Below are 17,097 nucleotides of genomic sequence, written 5' to 3'. Positions count from 1 at the left end.
TTCATATCTTGATTGCTTATCACTCACCCAAAATAACCTGAATGAAATCGCACCAGCTGCAGCTCTCTCTGCAACTCCCTTAATTTAGCAGCCAAACACATTGGGTTCCTTCACAGAGCACAAGGCCTCAGCACGGGGCCCAGGAAGGGGCCCCTCCCTCCCAGCTGTCTGTAGTGAGTTGAATCATTTCCCCCTGGAATTCATGTCCACCTGGAACCTGAGAATGTGACTTTATTTGGAACTAGAGTATTTGCAGGTGTAATTAATAAGGATCAAGATAAGATCACACAGGATTAGGGTGGGCCCTAAATCCAATGACTGTTGTTAAAAGAGGAGAGAACAGAAGAGACAGAGACTGGAGTGATGCAGCAATAAGCCGGGGAATGCCACGGACTGCCGACTGCCACCACAAGCTAAAAAGAGCCAAGGAAGGATTCTTCCCCAGAGCCTTCAAAGGGACCACAGCCCTGCCAACACCTCCATCCCAGATTTCCAGCCTCCAGAACTGTAAGGGAATCAAGTTCTGCTGTTTCAATCCACCAGGTTTGTGGTAATTCGTTAGAGCATCTCTAGGAAACCAATGCAGCATCACTGCCATAGGCCCCCGGCCTGGCTCAGCGCCCACTCAGCCCCACTCTGGCGGGAAGGAAAGGGCCCCACCTGCAGGCGATTCTCCAGATGGGCAGTTTAACGTGGCCTGTTAGGATCAGAGCTAGTTTCTCCCAACCGACATCTTTGAATTCTGCATCTACTAGGCCCATTTCCCACATAAGGAGAAGGACCCTTCTGTCCTCTGCTTGAAAGGCTGTATTCCAAGAAGGGCTGAGTTTGGTAGTGACAAATAAATACTGGTCCTTGGGCAGTGTCTGGCCGGCGGTGCCATGCAAGATGAGTCCCTACAGCTTCATGCCACTCCGGCGCCGTGAGTCCTTCCGGGCAATGGGGCTGAAGTTCACAATCTCCTTGTAGATGTGCTCTGAGAAAGGCAGCATGGTTTAAGGTGCGTAAAGAGGTGCTGTGGCGAGAAAGTCCACCCCCCTTCAGAGACAGCATGGAGAGCGAAGTCAGCTCAAGGAGAAAGCAGCACCCAGGAGACAATGCCCACCAAGAAGGAGGTGGCAGGTAGGGCTGGCAGAGGCCAGGCACAAAGATGGAGGAAGCAAGGAAGAGAGGCTGCAGGCGGAGACGAGGAAGCCCGAGGCCCCAGCTCTTACGCTTCCATTCATCCACTGTGAGTTTCTCGTGTTCTAAGGAATCATCAAACGGCTGCTGGGCCTCCGTCTCTTCCTCAGGGTCCCGGAAGGGTTCAAAGAAGGGATGGGTGAGGGCCTGCGCAGCCGTCAGGCGCTTGTCCACGTCTAGCTCCAGCATCTTCTCCAGCAGGTCCGCAGCTGCAGGGGCAGAGCCATGAGCCTCACACCGGGGGCTGGGAGAGCCCGCCCTCTGGGATACGCTGAGAGGCCCCTGGGGAGCGGGCTCTGAGACTCACCCTGGGGGCTGGCCCGTGGGAACAGCTGAGTGAAATCCTTCCTGGGGGTCTGTGGCAGGGACTGGATGTAGGATTTGGCCTGGAAGACAGAAAAGCATCAAACCCCTTAGGGCTCTGGCCTCAGCGTGTAGAGCAGGGATTTCAGAAAAGCCTCAGAGCAGGGCTGAAAGTTCAGGTCAGGGTCCACGGTGGGATTAAGACAAGAGTGCCTGCCAGGGTAGGAGGATGCTGTGGGAAGGTGCTGGTGAGCCTTCTTCCACAAAGGCCTGCAGCCCACTGGGCCCACGTCAGGCAAGCGCACAGCCCAGGCCAGCCTAGGTCCCATTTACCACCCACCGCTTTGTCGTTCAGCTTCTGCACAAACTCCGTGCCAGGCACCCCGGTCACTTTCAGGATCTGGGTCAGCTGGTCCAGGTCTTGGTGGCAGGTTAAGGCTTAGCCTTGCTCTCCTGGTGGGTCTGAGACTGCCCTTCCCGCGACCCCACCATCACTTCACCCGGGCACCATGGCAACTGATCATCCAGGCTCCAGCCCTGCCTAACCACCTCCTGCTCTCAGGAGGAGGCTTATTCTTCAGGGCTCAGGGCTCTGGAGAGCTTTCCAACATGCCAGGCTGAGGGGGGTCCCTACCCGACAAATGCATGTGGACTTCTCAGCCTTCATCCCAGTGACTCTTTTCTGTTTCCTCGTCTTCTCACCAAAGGCCTGCCCTGCACACACAGGTACTCAGTTAATGTGTGCCGTGCCAAAATGTATTTTCCACATAGTGGTAGAATTTTTCATCATTTTGCTTATCTACATTTTTTTTTTTTTTTTTTTTTTGAGACAGGGTCTCACTCTGTCACTCAGGCTGGAGTGCAGTGGCACAGTCTTGGCTCACTGCAACCTCCACCTCCTGGGCTCAAGCGATTTTCCTGCCTCAGCCTCCCGAGTAGTTGGGATTACAGGCGTGAACCACACCCGGCTAATTTTTGTATTTTTTGGTAGAGATGGGGTTTGACCACGTTGGCCAGGCTGGTCTCGAACTCCTAATCTCAGGTGATCTGCCTGCCGTGGCCTCCCAAAGTGCTGGGATTATAGGTGTGAGCCACCATGCCCACCCAACATTTTGTTTTTTTGGTTTTTTTTTTGAGTTAGGGTCTCCCTCTGTCACCCAGGCTGGGGTAGAGTGGCACAATCATAGCTCACTGCAGCCTCAACCTCCCAGGCTCAACCCTCCCACCTCAGCCTCTCAAGTAGCTGGGATTTTTCTTTTTCTTTTTCTTTTTTGAGACAGAGTCTTGCTCTGTCACCCAGGCTGGAGTGCAGTGGCGCGATCTCGGCTCACTGCAAGCTCCACCTCCTGGGTTCACGCCATTCTCCTGCCTCAGCCTCGCGAGTAGCTGGGACTACAGGTGCCCGCCACCACGCCCGGCTAATTTTTTGTATTTTTAGTAAATACGGGGTTTCCCCTTGTTAGCCAGGATGGTCTTGATCTCCTGACCTCATGATCTGCCCGCCTCAGCCTCCCAGAGTGCTGGGATTACAGACATGAGCCACCGCGCCAGGCCCATGTCTGCCTAATTTTAAAAAATTTTTTAGAGATGGGGTCTCACTATGTTGCCACATCTGGTCTCAAACTCCTGGGCTCAAACGATCCTTCCACCTCAGCCTCCCAAAGTGCTGGGATTACAGGCGTGAACCACTGCGTCCAGCCTTATCTGCATTTACAAATTATTCTACAGGGAGTATGTATCACTCTCACATTAAGAAAGAAAAGACAGTTATTTAAAGTGTCTGTTGAAGGAAGGAATCCCTAGATGGAGTTTGGCTTTTCCAGCAAAGGATACAATCTTTCCCCTTGAACAGAGTTTTCCCTGTCAGCATCTCTGCCATGATACAGCCCACAGACCAGATGTCCACTGCAGAGGGAGGGAGAGTGTCACCTGGACGGTGTGACTGGGGCCCAGCAGTCAGTGACCAGATGGCCCCAGGACCGCCCTCTCAGGCATTGACCACTGACCTGTCTGGTTGTAGTGCATCCAGCTGAGGATCACCTCGGGGGCTCGGTACCAGCGGGTCACCACGTAGCCAGTCATCTCGGCGTCTGCATGTCGCGCCAGCCCAAAATCCAGAATCTATGGCACGGGATAAATAGAAAAGGAACTTGCTGAGGGGAGGAGGCTCTGGGAGCGGCTTCCAGGGGCTTCCCGGGGGAGGGCCCATCCCGCCTCTGGGCTGAGCCTGCAGCCCACTCACCTTCAGTTCACAGTCCTCATTCACAGCCAGGTTGCCTGGCTTCAGGTCCTGGGGGGAGGACAGAGAATGCATGCTAGGCTGAGGCAGAGATGGAGCTTGTCCTAGCTCCACCATCACCCAGGGGTGTGACCTCAGCCAGGCCCCTTCCCCTTCTGGGCCTCAGTTTCCTCGTGTAAAATGAGGGTTGGACTAGGTGTTCTCTCAGGGCCCATCCAGCTCTAAAATGTTCCTGATTCTTGAAGCCTGAAACACTCAGCTCAGGGCTCACTTTGTCTGCAGCAATTCCCCATGAAGTCCCCTGGGACACAGTGACTTTTGAGCAGGCCTTCCTGGGCCGTGGCTGGGTGTGAAAACTCCACATTCTGTGCTCCTGGGCAGTGTCCTCTCCCTCCACCTTTCCCACTCCTTGATTGCCAGAGAACCCCATACCCAGGGATGGGACGGGGGCCTCTGAGGACCATGGCAGAGAAAGCACTCACCCTGTGCACGACCCCAGCCGAGTGGATGTACTATGTGGGAGAGAGAGAAGGGTGAGTCCATGGCCCAGCTTCCACACCAGGCACTTCAGGCTGGCTGACCTGTAACAGTGCACTCCCTCCAGCCTCCCCAAACCTCAGGTCTCGACAGCAAGGCGTCCCCTCCAGCCTCCAAGTCCCCACCCACCTTAAGGCCTTTGAGCATCTGATACACCAGGTACTGGATCTTCTCCTCACTGAACTCCATCCCCATGATCTTCTGCAGATCCGTCTGCATGAAGGGCATCACCAGGTAGCTGGAAGGCATGAGGGCTTCTTGAAACAGTGCCGGGTCCCACCCAGCCCCAGGTCAGAGCTCAGAGGAGGGACCTCAGGGCAGAACAGGGGTCATAGAGACACCCTCCAGTGTGCAAAAACCAACTCCACCTCAGCCAGCCAGATCACCACACGGACCTCTGGGCTCCTGGCTCCCAGTCTCCCTGTGGCGGGCCGCCCAGCTGGCAGAGCTCAGAGTAAGCGCTGCAGTTGGAGCGTGCTCAGGAAAGCCACGTGGAACTGTGTTCCCGCTCTTCAAAGGTACTCTCTCCTTGCCCTCCTCCACACCCCAGGGAAAGCCACAGCTAGGAGTTAGAAACATCTGCCAGTATTTCCTTCGGCTTCTGTCCAAATATTTGATCCCTCAGAGGGTCATGCCCAGCTGAGATGGCTCCACAAACAAACAATATGTCTACCTTTCCAAGAAGGAAACAATACAACAGTTTCCAGGAGGGTGGAAGAGGGAGATGGGGAGGCTCCTGCAGCCTCTTAGGGGATTGCGCAACAGGATAAGGCCAGCAAAATGTAACTGTTACAGTAAAAGCAAAGACCAGGACAAAGACAAAAAATAATAAAAATTATAAAATAGGCCGGGGGCATACCTCCAATCCCAGTGCTTTGGGAGATGGAGGCTGGACGATCGCTTGAGGCGAAGAGTTTAAGACCAGCCTGAGCAACATAGAGACCCATCTTTCTTTCTTCCTTTCTTTTTTTCTTTGAGATGGAGTCTTGCTCTGTCGCCCAGGCTAGAGTGCAGTGGCGTGATCTTGGCTCACTGCAACCTCCACCTCCCAGGTTCAAGCGATTTTCCTGCCTCAGCTTCCCTGAGTAGCTACAACTACAGGTGCACGCCAGAACGCCCAGCTAATTTTTGTATTCTTAGCAGAGACGGGGTTTTGCCATGTTGGCCAGGCTGGTCTCGAACTCCTGACCTCAGGTGATCTGCCTGCCTCGGCTTCCCAAAGTGCTGGGATTACAAGCGTGAGCCACCATGCCCGGCCTGGACCCCACCTTTCAGAAAAAAAAAAAAAAAAATTAGCCAGGTGTGGTGGCATGCACCTTTAGTCTTAGCTACTCAAGAGGCTGAAGTGGGAGGATCACTTGAGGCCAGGAATTCAAGATCAGGATGAGTAACATAGTGAGACCCCATATGTATAAAAATTAAAACAAAAAGTTGGACATGGTGGCATGCATCTGTAGTGCCACCTACTTGGGGGGCTGAGGCGGGAGGATGGCTTGAGCCTAGGAGTTGGAGGCTGCAGTGAACTGTGTTTGTGCCACTGCACTCCAGTCTGGGCAACCCAGCCCTATCTCTAGAATATAATAAATTTAAAACTTTTTTAAAATAAATGTTACCTTAAACAATTATAAAATAGGTTGTGTTTTTTGTTGTTGTTGTTGTTGTTTTTTTGAAAGGACATGCTGGAGGCATCTCCAGGAGACTCTGGATTTTGGCAGCCCTCTCCTGCCTGACCACACACCTCCCTTGGGGGCCTCTCCATGCCCAGTCTCCTCCTGTGTCTTTCCCCTCCACTCAGGCATTGGTTCTTTCATCTTGGCGACATGCTTCCTGAAGCCTCTCTGTGCCAGAACCGCATTCCCTTGACTTTGCTTCTTCAACTGACCACCCCTTCTCCCTCTCTCACCACCAAACTTCTAGAAAGGGCGGTCCACACTCCTGGATCCCACTGCCTTAACTCCCAGTCCTGAGTTAACCTGGTTTCTGCTTCCCTCCTACTGCCAGACCACTCAGCTCAAGGTCACCAGTGAACACCCGACAAACACACCATGACTCCCTTTTCTTCTGATCTAACCTTTCACCAAGTCTGAAACTCCCTCTCAATTCTTTGCTGACTCTCCTCTGCCTCCTATCAGGCCCTCTCAGCTTCTTCCATCTGCTCATCCTCTTGGATCTTCTCTTTCATGTTGATATCTGAATCAATACTATCTTACCACATTCTACAATTATCTGTTCCCGGGTGTCAGCTATAACCCATCGGTGATGATTCCAGCGCAAATCCACATCCCTAGCCCAGACCTTCGTCTCCTGAGGTTCATATTTATTTGCAACTGTGATTAAACATTGGAATGTTCACAGGTTCTTTAAAAGTAAAGTGTCCAAAATGGAGTTCGTTATCTTTCCCCCAAGATCTGTTCTTCCTCTACCGTGTATTTCAAGCAGGAACCTGCCCATTCCCCCACCTCTGCCACCTCACTCAGCTACTGCACCCCAACAGATGGAACATTGTGTCAGCCCTGCCTTCCAAATGGGGCCTCAAGTCTGCTCTTGGCATCCCATCACCTCTGCTTTAGATCCCTACTTTAGATCACTAACACTGACCTCCAGGCTCTCCCCCTCTGCCTCCGAGCTGCTTCCTACTCCTTTCTTGCTGCTGCCAGTGTGCATCCCCCAAATCCCATCTGAACATATCACCTCCCTGCTCAAAGTCACCAGGTCTTGAGGCTGCCTGTAGGGTCAGTCCAGATTCAGCTTGACCAAGCCAGCTGCTGGCCTCCACGCACCACACTGACTTCTCCATCTTGTCCAAATAGTCCAGTCTCATTCAGACACTGCACAGGCAAAGCTATACATTTTGCAGCTAAGTATTCTGGTTCTCTGCCATTCTGTCAAACACCCCCATCAGCCAGAGGCAGCCAAGGCTTCTTAATCCTTGCTTCATGCTAGAAAGAGCTCCAAGGTCCAGATTCACATCTGTGTCCCCAGGAAAGTTGAGTTGGTGCTAACCCTGTGAGGACTGGCAGATGTGTCTTCAATGGTGTTAAAGCTGGGTAAAAAGCAAAGCAGCTGTGCAGACTGCCCCCTGCCAGGCAAGCACCCCACAAAGTCCTTCCTGCCTGCCTTTGGCTAAAAGCATCTTTCCAGAGAGAATCACACTTGACAGGCAAAGGCACAGGACTGCCAGGGAAGGAGGCTCTCCCCGCCACACCCAGAATAGAAACCCTAGACCCTCCCCCACCTTGCTCCCCAGCGGCATGTAAGGCCTGCAAATGCCCCAGAACCCAGTGCAGCCCAACTCACAAGTCATGGAAGTTGCGCAGGGAGGAGGCTGGGGTGAAGACATCCAGGAGCCCAATGACCTGGGGAAGAAGTCACCTGTGAGGGCTAGACAGACGCTACCTTCTCCTCCCACCTCCTCCTGGGCCCTGGCCATGCACAGGGCCATCCACCCTTTCCTAATACACCACCTCCAGCAGGAGGCCTGTCTCCAACCTTCTTGGAAGCAGTAAAAAGGGCAGAGGCCTAGAGGAATCCCCTGGATTTGGAGGGAGTTTGCAATAAATCATGACAGAGAGTCAGGCTGGGGAGAAGGGAAGGTGGGGAGAATGATGTGTGCTCATTGCTCTCAAGTCTGGTGTCAGGGCAAGCAACACAAACCCACTCTCAACTCACCTAGGCAGCAGGAAAGCATAAGGGGAGGGTGGAAGGGAAAAAGGAGGGAACAGAGAAGGAGCTTTTCAGCCAGCAAACTCCCTGCCCCTGACCTTGGGTCTCCAGCCACATCCATCCTTGCCTGCCACAGGGCTGGTTCAGAGCCAAGGGCAAGATCACCCTGGCTGGAGGCCATAGGGGAGGGGTTTGCTGGAGAAGGATGGGCTTAAAATGTACATAACATTTTGAAATCATTCTTTGAAATGTCTGCCCTCCAATCTAGGTATCCTGCAGCAAAGCCTGGCTGCCAGGCCCTGAGCTGGGCCCCTGGTTTTCCCAGCTGCTTCTATCAGACAAGACAATCTGATGGTCATGTGCTCAGACCGGGAGCCTCGCTGCCAAGATTGAAACCCCAGCTCTGCTACTGACTAACCATCTAATCTGTGAGCCTTGCTGTGCTTTAGTTTCCTGTCTGTGACATGGGGGCAGTAGTACTCATATATCATGAGGACTAGACAAGTTAGTGTATGCAGAGCTCTTAGAACACAGGAAGTGCTCAATATGTGTATATTGCTATTGTTATCAGGGTCACGTGGACACAACGCTAACTAGGATTCTAGTCCCAGCTGGCCACAAGCTCTCAGACATGGAACCAATTACAAAGTTCCCCTGTGCCAATTTCCTCTGTAGGATAAGACAGTCTGTACCTCACAAAGTGCATTCTGCCAAAAATACCCTTTGACCTCTTCCTGGAAAGTGGGCAGGGAAGGTCTCGGCACCCCCTCCTTTCAATAGTGAGGCGAGAGGCACCGTCAGGGGAGCAGGGAGGAGACTGTCCCGAGCTCTCCATACCGGGAGGCCCCGCCTGCGCCTGCCCCTGACTCCCCAGGGCAGCCCCGGACCCCCTCCCCGGGGCAGCCACCACCTACGTTCTCATGCTGCATGTGCTTCAGCAGCAGCAGCTCCCGGTAGGCGCGCTTGGCGAAGATCTCGGACTGAAAGGGTCGGCTCAGCTTCTTGATGGCCACCTTCTCCCCTGACCGCTTGTCGATGGCCGAGCTGTCGGGCACAGGCCGGTCAGCAGGCGAGGCTCTCCTCCTGGGCCGTATCTCCCAGACCGCCCTGACCCCTCCCACTGGGCAGCTGGGCTGAGAGGGGACTAGGCCCACCACCTAGAATATGGGGGAGCCGCGGGACGCAGGGCAGGGAGTAGGAAGCCAGGCAGGAGCTGAGAGAGGGGCACAGCGCCAGGAGCAGCAACGTCTCATTGCGACGGGATCCACGGCAGGGCGGGAGTCTCACTCTGTCTGCAACTTGGCGAGCCACCTCCCCCTCTTGGGGCCTCGGTGTACTCGTCTGTAACAGTGAGGATCTGCCCGATGAACTCCGGGGTCTTGCAAGTGTACAGTCCTGGAGAACCAGGCCCAGTCCCAACTCAACCCACAGAGACCTCACTTAGCCACTCGGTGAGAAAAGGGAGATGGCCGCTGGGTGGCCCCGGGGAGGGCGCTGGGCCTTGAGGTCCGCGGTCAAGGTGGCGCTGGCGAGGGGCCAGCCCAGGGCCGGCTGGGCGGAAAGGGGAGAGCCTGGCGCCCGCCCCCCGCCCCCCAGCGGCCCAGGGGTCTCACCACACGGAGCCATAGGCCCCGCTGCCGACGTGCGTCGGGGACACGTAGGTCTTGGGCAGCTCCCAGGCGGTCTTGTTGACGTCCTGCTTGTAGAAGCCCTTTTTCCGGATGAGGCTCATCCCGGGCACCCGATCTCGGCGGCCCCGGCGTGGCGGCTGCGTTCGCGGCCCAACGGGCTCCCAGCGCCCCGACCCCCGCTGCGCCCGCCCTACGCCGCCCGCTCCTCCCCCGCGCGAGGGCGGGGGCCCCGGGCTGCTACGCTCCCACCTGCCGGCTCGCCCAGGTGCGCCGGGGCCGCCACGCCCGGGCCTGTCCAGCCCTGCGCTCCCGCGCTTCCGCCCGGCCCGACGGAGCCACCGCGGCAGGTGCGGCCCAGGCACGGGGTCGGGGCTGCCCAGCGGGACCCCGGTGCCTCCCAGCCGAGCGCGGGCCAGCGGCGGGGCTGGTGGGTCCAAGCAGGAGCGGGGAGGCAGTGCTTCCCAGCTCCCTCCAGCCCCGGTCTCCGTAGGAAGAGCTCCCTGTGACTGTGAACACACAGGAAAGCAGAACAAAACCCCACAACCTCTTCATTATGGAAAATGTCAAACATGCAGGAAAGAAGTGAACAGAGTAAGCCAGCGCTTCTCACACTTGAGTGTGCTCAGGAATCCCCTGGGCATTTTATTTGATTAAAATACAGATCCTGACTCAGGAGGTTTGGGGTGGAGCCGAGATTCTGCATTTCTAGCCAGCTCCCAGATCTGAGGCTTCTGAACCACATCTGATAGGAGGTTCTAATGAACCCCCGTGACCCCAATTCCCCAGCAACCACAACTCATAATCAATTTTATTTCATCCACATTCCTCTCCCACCATCGTTTTGAAGCAAAACCCAGGCGTCATATCATTTTATTCATAAATATTTTTGTATCTCTAAAAGGTAAGGATTTTTTAAAGTACGTATCCACAATACTATATATATATATATATTTTTGAGACTCTGTCGGAGTGCAGTTGCCATCTCGGCTCATTGCAACCTCCGCCTCCCGGGTTCAAGCAATTCTCTGCCTCCGTCTCCCGATTAGCTGGGATTGTAGGTGCCTGCCACCAAACCCGGCTAATTTTTGTATTTTTAATAGAGATGGGGTTTCACCATCTTGGCCAGGCTGGTCTTGAACTCCTGACCTCGTGAACCACCTGCCTCGGCCTCCGAAAGTGTTGGGATTACAGGCGTGAGCCACCGCACCTGGCCCACAATACATTCTTAAACCTAAAATTAATAGCACTAATTCTATAATACCAAATATCCACGCAGGTTCAAATGTGCAGGATTTTTGTTTGTTTTTGACATGGAGTCTCAGTCTATTGCCTAGGCTGGAGTGCAGTGGCGCCATCTCAGCTCACTGCAACCTCCGCCTCCCAGGTTCAAGCAATTCTCTTGCCTCAGCCTCCTGAGTAGCTGGGACTACAGGTGCACACCACCACTCCTAGCTAATTTTTGTATTTTTAGTAGAGACGGGGTTTCACCATGTTGGCCAGGCTGGTCTTCAACTCCTGACCTCAGGTGGTCCGCCCACCTCAGCCTCCCAAAGTGTTTGGATTACAGAAGTGAGCCACCGCACCTGGCCCAAATGTGCAGTTTTGAACACAGTTTCTGTGGACTTCCTAAGGCTCTATGAGTACAATGACTAATTGGGGCCCTTGCCACCTGTCTGGTGGCCTGTGCAGCCTGATGGAGATTCTATGCTCAAATCACAAAGGCCTCTGAGGAGCAAGGTGGGCAGGTGGGGGGAGGAGATGGCTGCAAGGGCTCTGGATGCCCAGCCTGACTTCTCCAACCCCTCTCTAGCCCAGGCATGGGGCTGTGGAAGGGGTGGGGACCACCTGCTTCACTTTTTCAAAAAGAGAGAAGGTCTATTGAACAAGGAAAGGAACTTGCTAGGGGCTTACAGCAAGCCGGGGGTCCACACTAGGGAGTCTGCAGCCCCCAAACTCTGTGCCCCAAACCCTCCCGGGCAGTCCTGCAGCCTCAGGCACAGCCTGGAAGATCATTCTGAGGTGAGGGTGGGGTGCCATCATCACACAACAACACCCGCCATTATTTCAGTCAGGCAATATGTCTTTTTCATTTCTGGCACATGGCAATATATCAGCAAATGTGTGGAGAATGAATGGAGGAGTCAGCCCATTAGATGTAAAAGAGTCATTTAATACACACTTGTGTTTGCCATGTGCCAGTCATTAAGTGTTTTATATAACTCACTTAATCCTGGTAAGAGGCCTATGAGTCAGTACTATGATTATCCTCATTTTAGAGATGAGGAACCCGAGGTACAGAAAGGCTAAGTAATTTGCCCAAGGTAACACAGCTGGTAAGGGCAGAGCTTGGTGAAAGCAAGTACAGCCTGATTCTAGAGTCCCTGCTCTTGGCTGCGAGGCTATGCGGTGGCCTAGAGTTGACAGAATTGCTCCTCAAAGGAAATGGCCTTGCCCACATCATAAGGACATGTCTACTGATCCAACCGTGTCTCCCTCAGTCCATCCTGCCCTGGGGTATCTGATATTTTCCCCAGCCTTTTCCCTCCCCCACCCCCTACTCTGGCCCTGAGACCCCATGAGAGCCTAAGGAACGGGGTCGCTTGCCTGTGAGTGCTGCAGGAGTTTTGGACCTTTGGGATCAGTGGCACCAGTGCAAGGTACCTTGATTCTGAAGTTGGGGTGGGGTCCTGGAAGCCAGATTTTAGGCTAGACGCAGGCAAAAGAGAGTAACTGACCTCAGAGATTCAGGTTTTCTTCTGGTTTGAGGATCCAGTAAGGAAAGGGGCTAGGATGTGGCACCAGGTCAGGATGGCGCCTCTCTGCTGCACGTCTTAAACACCTGAGTGGGGCAGAGGTGAGCCCAGGAAGGTGGGGATACCAAGGACATGCTCATCGCCCAAGTGGGTGCGATCTTCTGAGGGCACGAGCGGCCACTCTGGCTGTGGCTCCGGATGCTCTTGAGCAAGGGTCAGGAAGTGACTCAGGCCTCCGACTCTGCTGACACTGACCCCTACTCTGGGCCTGACTGGCTCTGCATTACTCAGCAGCCAGGCAGACTGGGAGGGAGCCCTTGGAGGATCCAGTTGGGGAGTCATGAAAGGGAGGGGAGGAGGAGAGGGTCACTCAGGTCATCCTGGATACCCTGCTTCTCCAGCCTGAGGCTCTTTTCTTTTGAGTTCCAAGGGCCCTTTGCTCTTCTCCTCCAGACACCAACCCAAGGTTGTCTTGTTGGTTTCTGCCCTATGAGCGTGGAGGCAGGGATTCAGGAAACTAGCTTTGGAATGAGGCCTGAATTTACATCCCTTCTCTGTCATTACCAGCTGTTTGACCTTGGGCAAAGTCTGGCCCTCTCTCTGAGCTTCAGTGTCCTCCTTGTGAAATGGGGATAATAATAAAGTATGACAAGCATATTGAAAGAGCCTTAGGATTGTATCATTTCAAGTACATTTTCCTCCCAACAACCCAATGAGGTAGGAACTTTCAATGCCTCCAACCAGAGATCACCAGAAACACACGTGTGGGTGAACAAGCTGAGCTGATGACTCGTTGCAACAAGGGAGAGCATGCACCATGGGGATCATGGGGCGTCCCAGGAAGGGGGCGTTAGAAAGGACTTAGTCTAATGTTTGGAGTTGTGTTAGGTGATTGGGGAGGGGTTAAGGAAGTGAGGCTTTGTTCTGGGTTGATACTGTCAGGAAGTGGAGCTAACACTATGATTGGGAGTCTTAATACATCTTGCCTAGAAGGAAAGCAGACTAGAGCAAGGCTGAAGCTACAGCTGGTAAACCAGCAGCCTCCACTCAGCTTAGCTCTACAGGGGGATTTGGGTCATTTCTGTGGTTTGACAATATTCATGTTTTGTCTGTGTTCAGATATGATTAAGGAGTAGTTTCATTTTTGTCTTAGTCTGCCCTGGTCGCAGATGGCCTTGTTCTATGCTGATGTCTGTGAAATCGTCTATGTTCAGCACAGCAAGACCGAATTGCACCAGGCTGGACAGCTCTGAGCAACCAAGTCCTGGCTGATAGGACCAGGCAGCTCCCAGATGTCAGGGCTGCTTTGGTCTAGTCTATTCCAATATAATTATTCCCCTGGTACAGATGGAGAGACTGAGGCCCAGAGAGGTTATGTAATTTGCCCAAGGTCGCACATAACTAAGAAAGTGGTGAACATGATCTTCATAACCTGGCATCTGGCTCCTAAGTCTGCACATTTAACTGTCAACTAGAATTCCTGGTGCCCAGCAAGTGCCTGAGAAGTGGCTGCTGTTGTTGCATTGTCTTCCTAGCTAGCCCGTGAGCCTCTGGAGGCAGAGACATGGTGTGGGAATTGGTGACTGGTTTCTTAGAGATCAAGACAAAAGCCCCACATAACTATGAGACTGTCATGTCCCCTATCCTGGCCACCCAGACCCTATCTTGCCCCACGAGCACAGCAGCCACCCTGTCTGTCCCAAATGGCAGGACCAGCATGAACCTCCTCACCATAATGAGGATGGGCCAGCAGGAACATCCTCACCATGAGACCTCCACAGAAATGAGAAAGCATGACACATCTGGGGTCCTGTGAGGGTGGGACAGGCCAGGGAGCCCTAGAGCTCTGGCCCCAGCTCTAGAGAGTCCCATGCTCTTCTGGGGCTTTCAAGACTCCATGAAACAAGCAAAATTGCAAGGAGGCAGGGAGATGCAGAAGAAGGACTGCAGATGTGGGCTGCTCTGTGGCGTGGTAAGCTGTGTGATCTTAGACAAGTTAGTTGGCTCCTCTAAGCCTGTTTTCTCATTTGTAAAACGAGAGTGGGTGATAAGACCCATGTTACAGGGCTGTTGTGAAGACTAAACGAGATGACTAGAAAAGTGTCCAATTCAGTGCCTGGCACACAGTAGGTCTCGCCAGAGGCTCCTTCCCCAGTGGACTGTGTCAGCTCTGCCCGGGTACTCCAGCTGCCCAACCCCAGCCCCTGCCCTTTGACTGTCCAGTCCCTGCCCCAGAAAGTGTCCCCTCAGTGAGAGTCGGCTCCAACTCACGTCCAACTCCTCTATTAAGTTTTTTGCCAGATACTCAGCCCAAGGATTCATTGACCCATTCATTCAACATTTATTTGTTGGCTGGGTGTGGTAGCTCATGGCTGTAATCCCAGCACTTTGGGAGGCTGGGGTGGGAGGATCACTTGAACCCAGGAGTTTGAGACCAGCCTGGACAACATGGTGAAACCCTGTTTCTACTAACAATAATAATAAAAATTAGCCAAGCATGGTGGCACACGCCTGTGGTCCCAGCTACTCAGGAGGCTGGGTGGGAGGATTACTTGAGCCTGGGAGGTCGAGGCTGCACTGAGCTGCACTCCAGCCTGGGCAACAGAGCGAGACCTTGTCTCAATAAACAAGTAATTTAAAATGCTGGTATTTAATACTTCTGTATGGTTCAACTAAATGTAGTGGCAGGTGGTATTAGGTGCTATGAAGAAAATAAGGCAGAGTAAGGATCTAAAGGACTAGTGAGTACTATTTGATCAGGGAAGGTCTCTCTACGGAGGCAACATTTGAGCAACCCTTGAGTGGGTCTGGGAGTGAGCCCAGCGGACATCTGGGGAAAGAGCAGGTGCCTGCCTCCCAAACCCCTCAGGAGACACTTGACCCTGCAGACCAGGCACCCAGCCTCATTCCTCCTGTGCCCATTACTTCCCTACTCCAGCAGCCTCTGGTAAGTCCCTCAGGGGAACAGCTTAGAGCGCCTGGGACACCTTACTGACCTCTGGAAACTTTTTTTTTTTTTTTTTTTTTTGAGACAGTCTTGCTCTGTCACTCAGGCTGGAGTGCAATGGCGCGATCTCGGCTCACTGCAACCTCCGCCTCCCAGGTTCAAGCAATTCTCCTGCCTCAGCCTCCTGAGCAGCTGGGATCATAGGCATGGCCAGCTAATTTTTGTATTTTTAGTAGAGACAGGGTTTCACCATGTTGGCCAGGCTGGTCTCGAACTCCTGAATTCAGGTGATGCGCCCGCCTCGTCCTCCCAAAGTGCTAGGATTACAGGCATGAGCCACCGAGCATAGCCAGCCTCTGGAAACTTGATGGGGTGCTGGGCTCCTCCTGCAAGGCCATCTCCCCAACCTTGTCTCCCCATTACCTCTTCCCCTTCTCAGGGGCAAGGGCTGGTCAGCAGACTTAGGGCTCGAGCAGAACATCCATCCCAGCAGCAAAAGATAAGGTACCATCAGCCAGGTGCGGTGGCTCATGCTTGTAATCCCAACACTTTGGGAGGCTGAGGCAGGCAGATCACCTGAGGACAGGAGTTCGAGACCTGCCTGGCCAACAAGGTGAAACCCTATCTCTACTAAAAATACAAAAATTAGCCGGGCATGGTGGTGCTTGCTTGTAATCCCAGCTACTTGGGAGGCTAAAGCAGGAGAATCACTTGAACCCAGGACGCAGAGGTTGCAGTGAGCCGAGATCGTGCCACTGCACCCCAGCCTGGGCAACAAGAGTGAAACTCCATTTCAAAAAGAAAGAAAGGCAGGCAGGAAGGAAGGGAAGGAAGGAAGGAAGGAAGGAAGGAAGGAAGGAAGGAAGGAAGGAAGGAAGGAAGGAAGGGAGGGAGGGAGGGAGGGAGGGGAGAGAGAAAGAGAGAGACAAGAAAGAAAAGGCACCCTCCCCCACTCCCCTGCACCTCCTCCACCTCCTCCTCTCTCCCCTCCTTCAGCTTTAGCACCCCCTGGTGGAAGACGGGGGTGGGGACAGCTCTGTGAATCTGGCACCTCTCAGCCAGCCTTCTGGGTTCGGGATGACAGGCTTCCCCTCTTCACACCTCCCTCCCCACACCATCCAGTCCACACTCCCCTTTCCACTCCACCCCTAAGGCCTGCCTCCCTGCACCCAGCCCACAGGTCACCCCCCTCCACTCCACCCTACAAAGATGTGGCTGGGGTAAGGTCTGGTGCCCAGGCCTCCGCTGTTTGATCTCGGCCTTGTCCTTGGTAGCATTCAGCATAATATTAATTAATCTGCATTGTCTTCTGTGATATGTCCCTCTCCACCTCTGGACAATGACTCTGTAAGGGCGAGGGCAGTATTCTGGCCACTGCTGAGCCCCCGGCACTGTGCCTGGCCCATTGTAGCTGCTCAGTAAAGACTTAGTGACTGAACCAACCAAGGAGTTTTGTGTCTCTTCTGGGTACTACCCATAAGAGGAAGATGTGGCTTGAAGACCCAAATGGTGGGACCGAGTAAGCAATAGTAGGGGAATATGCTTGGCTAGCCTACCACAGGGTGGGATCTGGGATGTGTGGTCACTGTTCAGTCTGATAAAATCTGTCCTAGGATGTTTCTGATTTTGTTGTTCTTCCCTTGCTCCCTGAGGGAAGGCCTAGAGGCCTCATCCTTGTGGGGCCCCCAAGGTCCTAGCATGAGGCTGGACCTTCGTATGGTGGTGAAAGAACCAGAGTGTACAACCTGAATCTGAGGCCTCTTCTCTTGCCATGAATTTGCACCATCCACTCCAAAGCAGGTTCCTCCCTGTGGACAGCCCTCCTCACCACTCCCACTGAAG

The 17,097-nt window shown here is 53.7% G+C and overlaps 1 protein-coding gene across 4 annotated transcripts; it reads right to left on the bottom strand.

The window, feature by feature from the left end:
- MAPK13 (mitogen-activated protein kinase 13) lies at positions 1–9,779 on the bottom strand. Of its 4 annotated transcripts, NM_001034089.2 has the most exons (12): positions 9,538–9,779; positions 8,839–8,968; positions 7,559–7,617; positions 4,391–4,499; positions 4,207–4,236; positions 3,728–3,775; positions 3,492–3,606; positions 3,319–3,390; positions 1,826–1,905; positions 1,490–1,568; positions 1,215–1,391; positions 1–976 (listed from the first exon to the last, which is right to left on the bottom strand). In NM_001034089.2, exons 1-12 carry the CDS (start codon positions 9,654–9,656, stop codon positions 897–899), a joined length of 1,098 nt encoding a protein of 365 aa, NP_001029261.2. In that variant the 5' UTR covers positions 9,657–9,779; the 3' UTR covers positions 1–896. The 4 variants fall into 4 exon arrangements, with proteins under 4 accessions (NP_001029261.2, XP_016810150.1, XP_016810149.1 ...); XM_016954661.3 differs by lacking the exons at positions 1,826–1,905; positions 3,319–3,390 and adding an exon at positions 2,120–2,199 and having other exon boundaries at positions 208–976; positions 9,538–9,761; XM_016954660.3 differs by lacking the exon at positions 4,207–4,236 and having other exon boundaries at positions 208–976; positions 9,538–9,760.
- Between the last annotated feature and the right edge of the window lie 7,318 nt (positions 9,780–17,097).

The sequence above is a fragment of the Pan troglodytes genome, chromosome 5 (assembly GCF_028858775.2).
Source record: "Pan troglodytes isolate AG18354 chromosome 5, NHGRI_mPanTro3-v2.0_pri, whole genome shotgun sequence".
Classification (NCBI taxonomy): Eukaryota; Metazoa; Chordata; class Mammalia; order Primates; family Hominidae; genus Pan; species Pan troglodytes.
Note: the sequence above shows the minus strand (reverse complement) of the source record. Positions and strands in the feature narration are given on the sequence as shown.

Coding starts and splice junctions, on each gene's coding strand:
- MAPK13 (NM_001034089.2), bottom strand. CDS start 9,656: ATGAGCCTCATCCGGAAAAAGGGCTTCTACAAGCAGGACGTCAACAAG. Junction 3,776..4,206: donor CGGCTGGGGTCGTGCACAGG/GTGAGTGCTTTC, acceptor TCCTCCCCCCAG/GACCTGAAGCCAGGCAACCT. Junction 3,391..3,491: donor GATGCACTACAACCAGACAG/GTCAGTGGTCAA, acceptor CTCCCTCTGCAG/TGGACATCTGGTCTGTGGGC.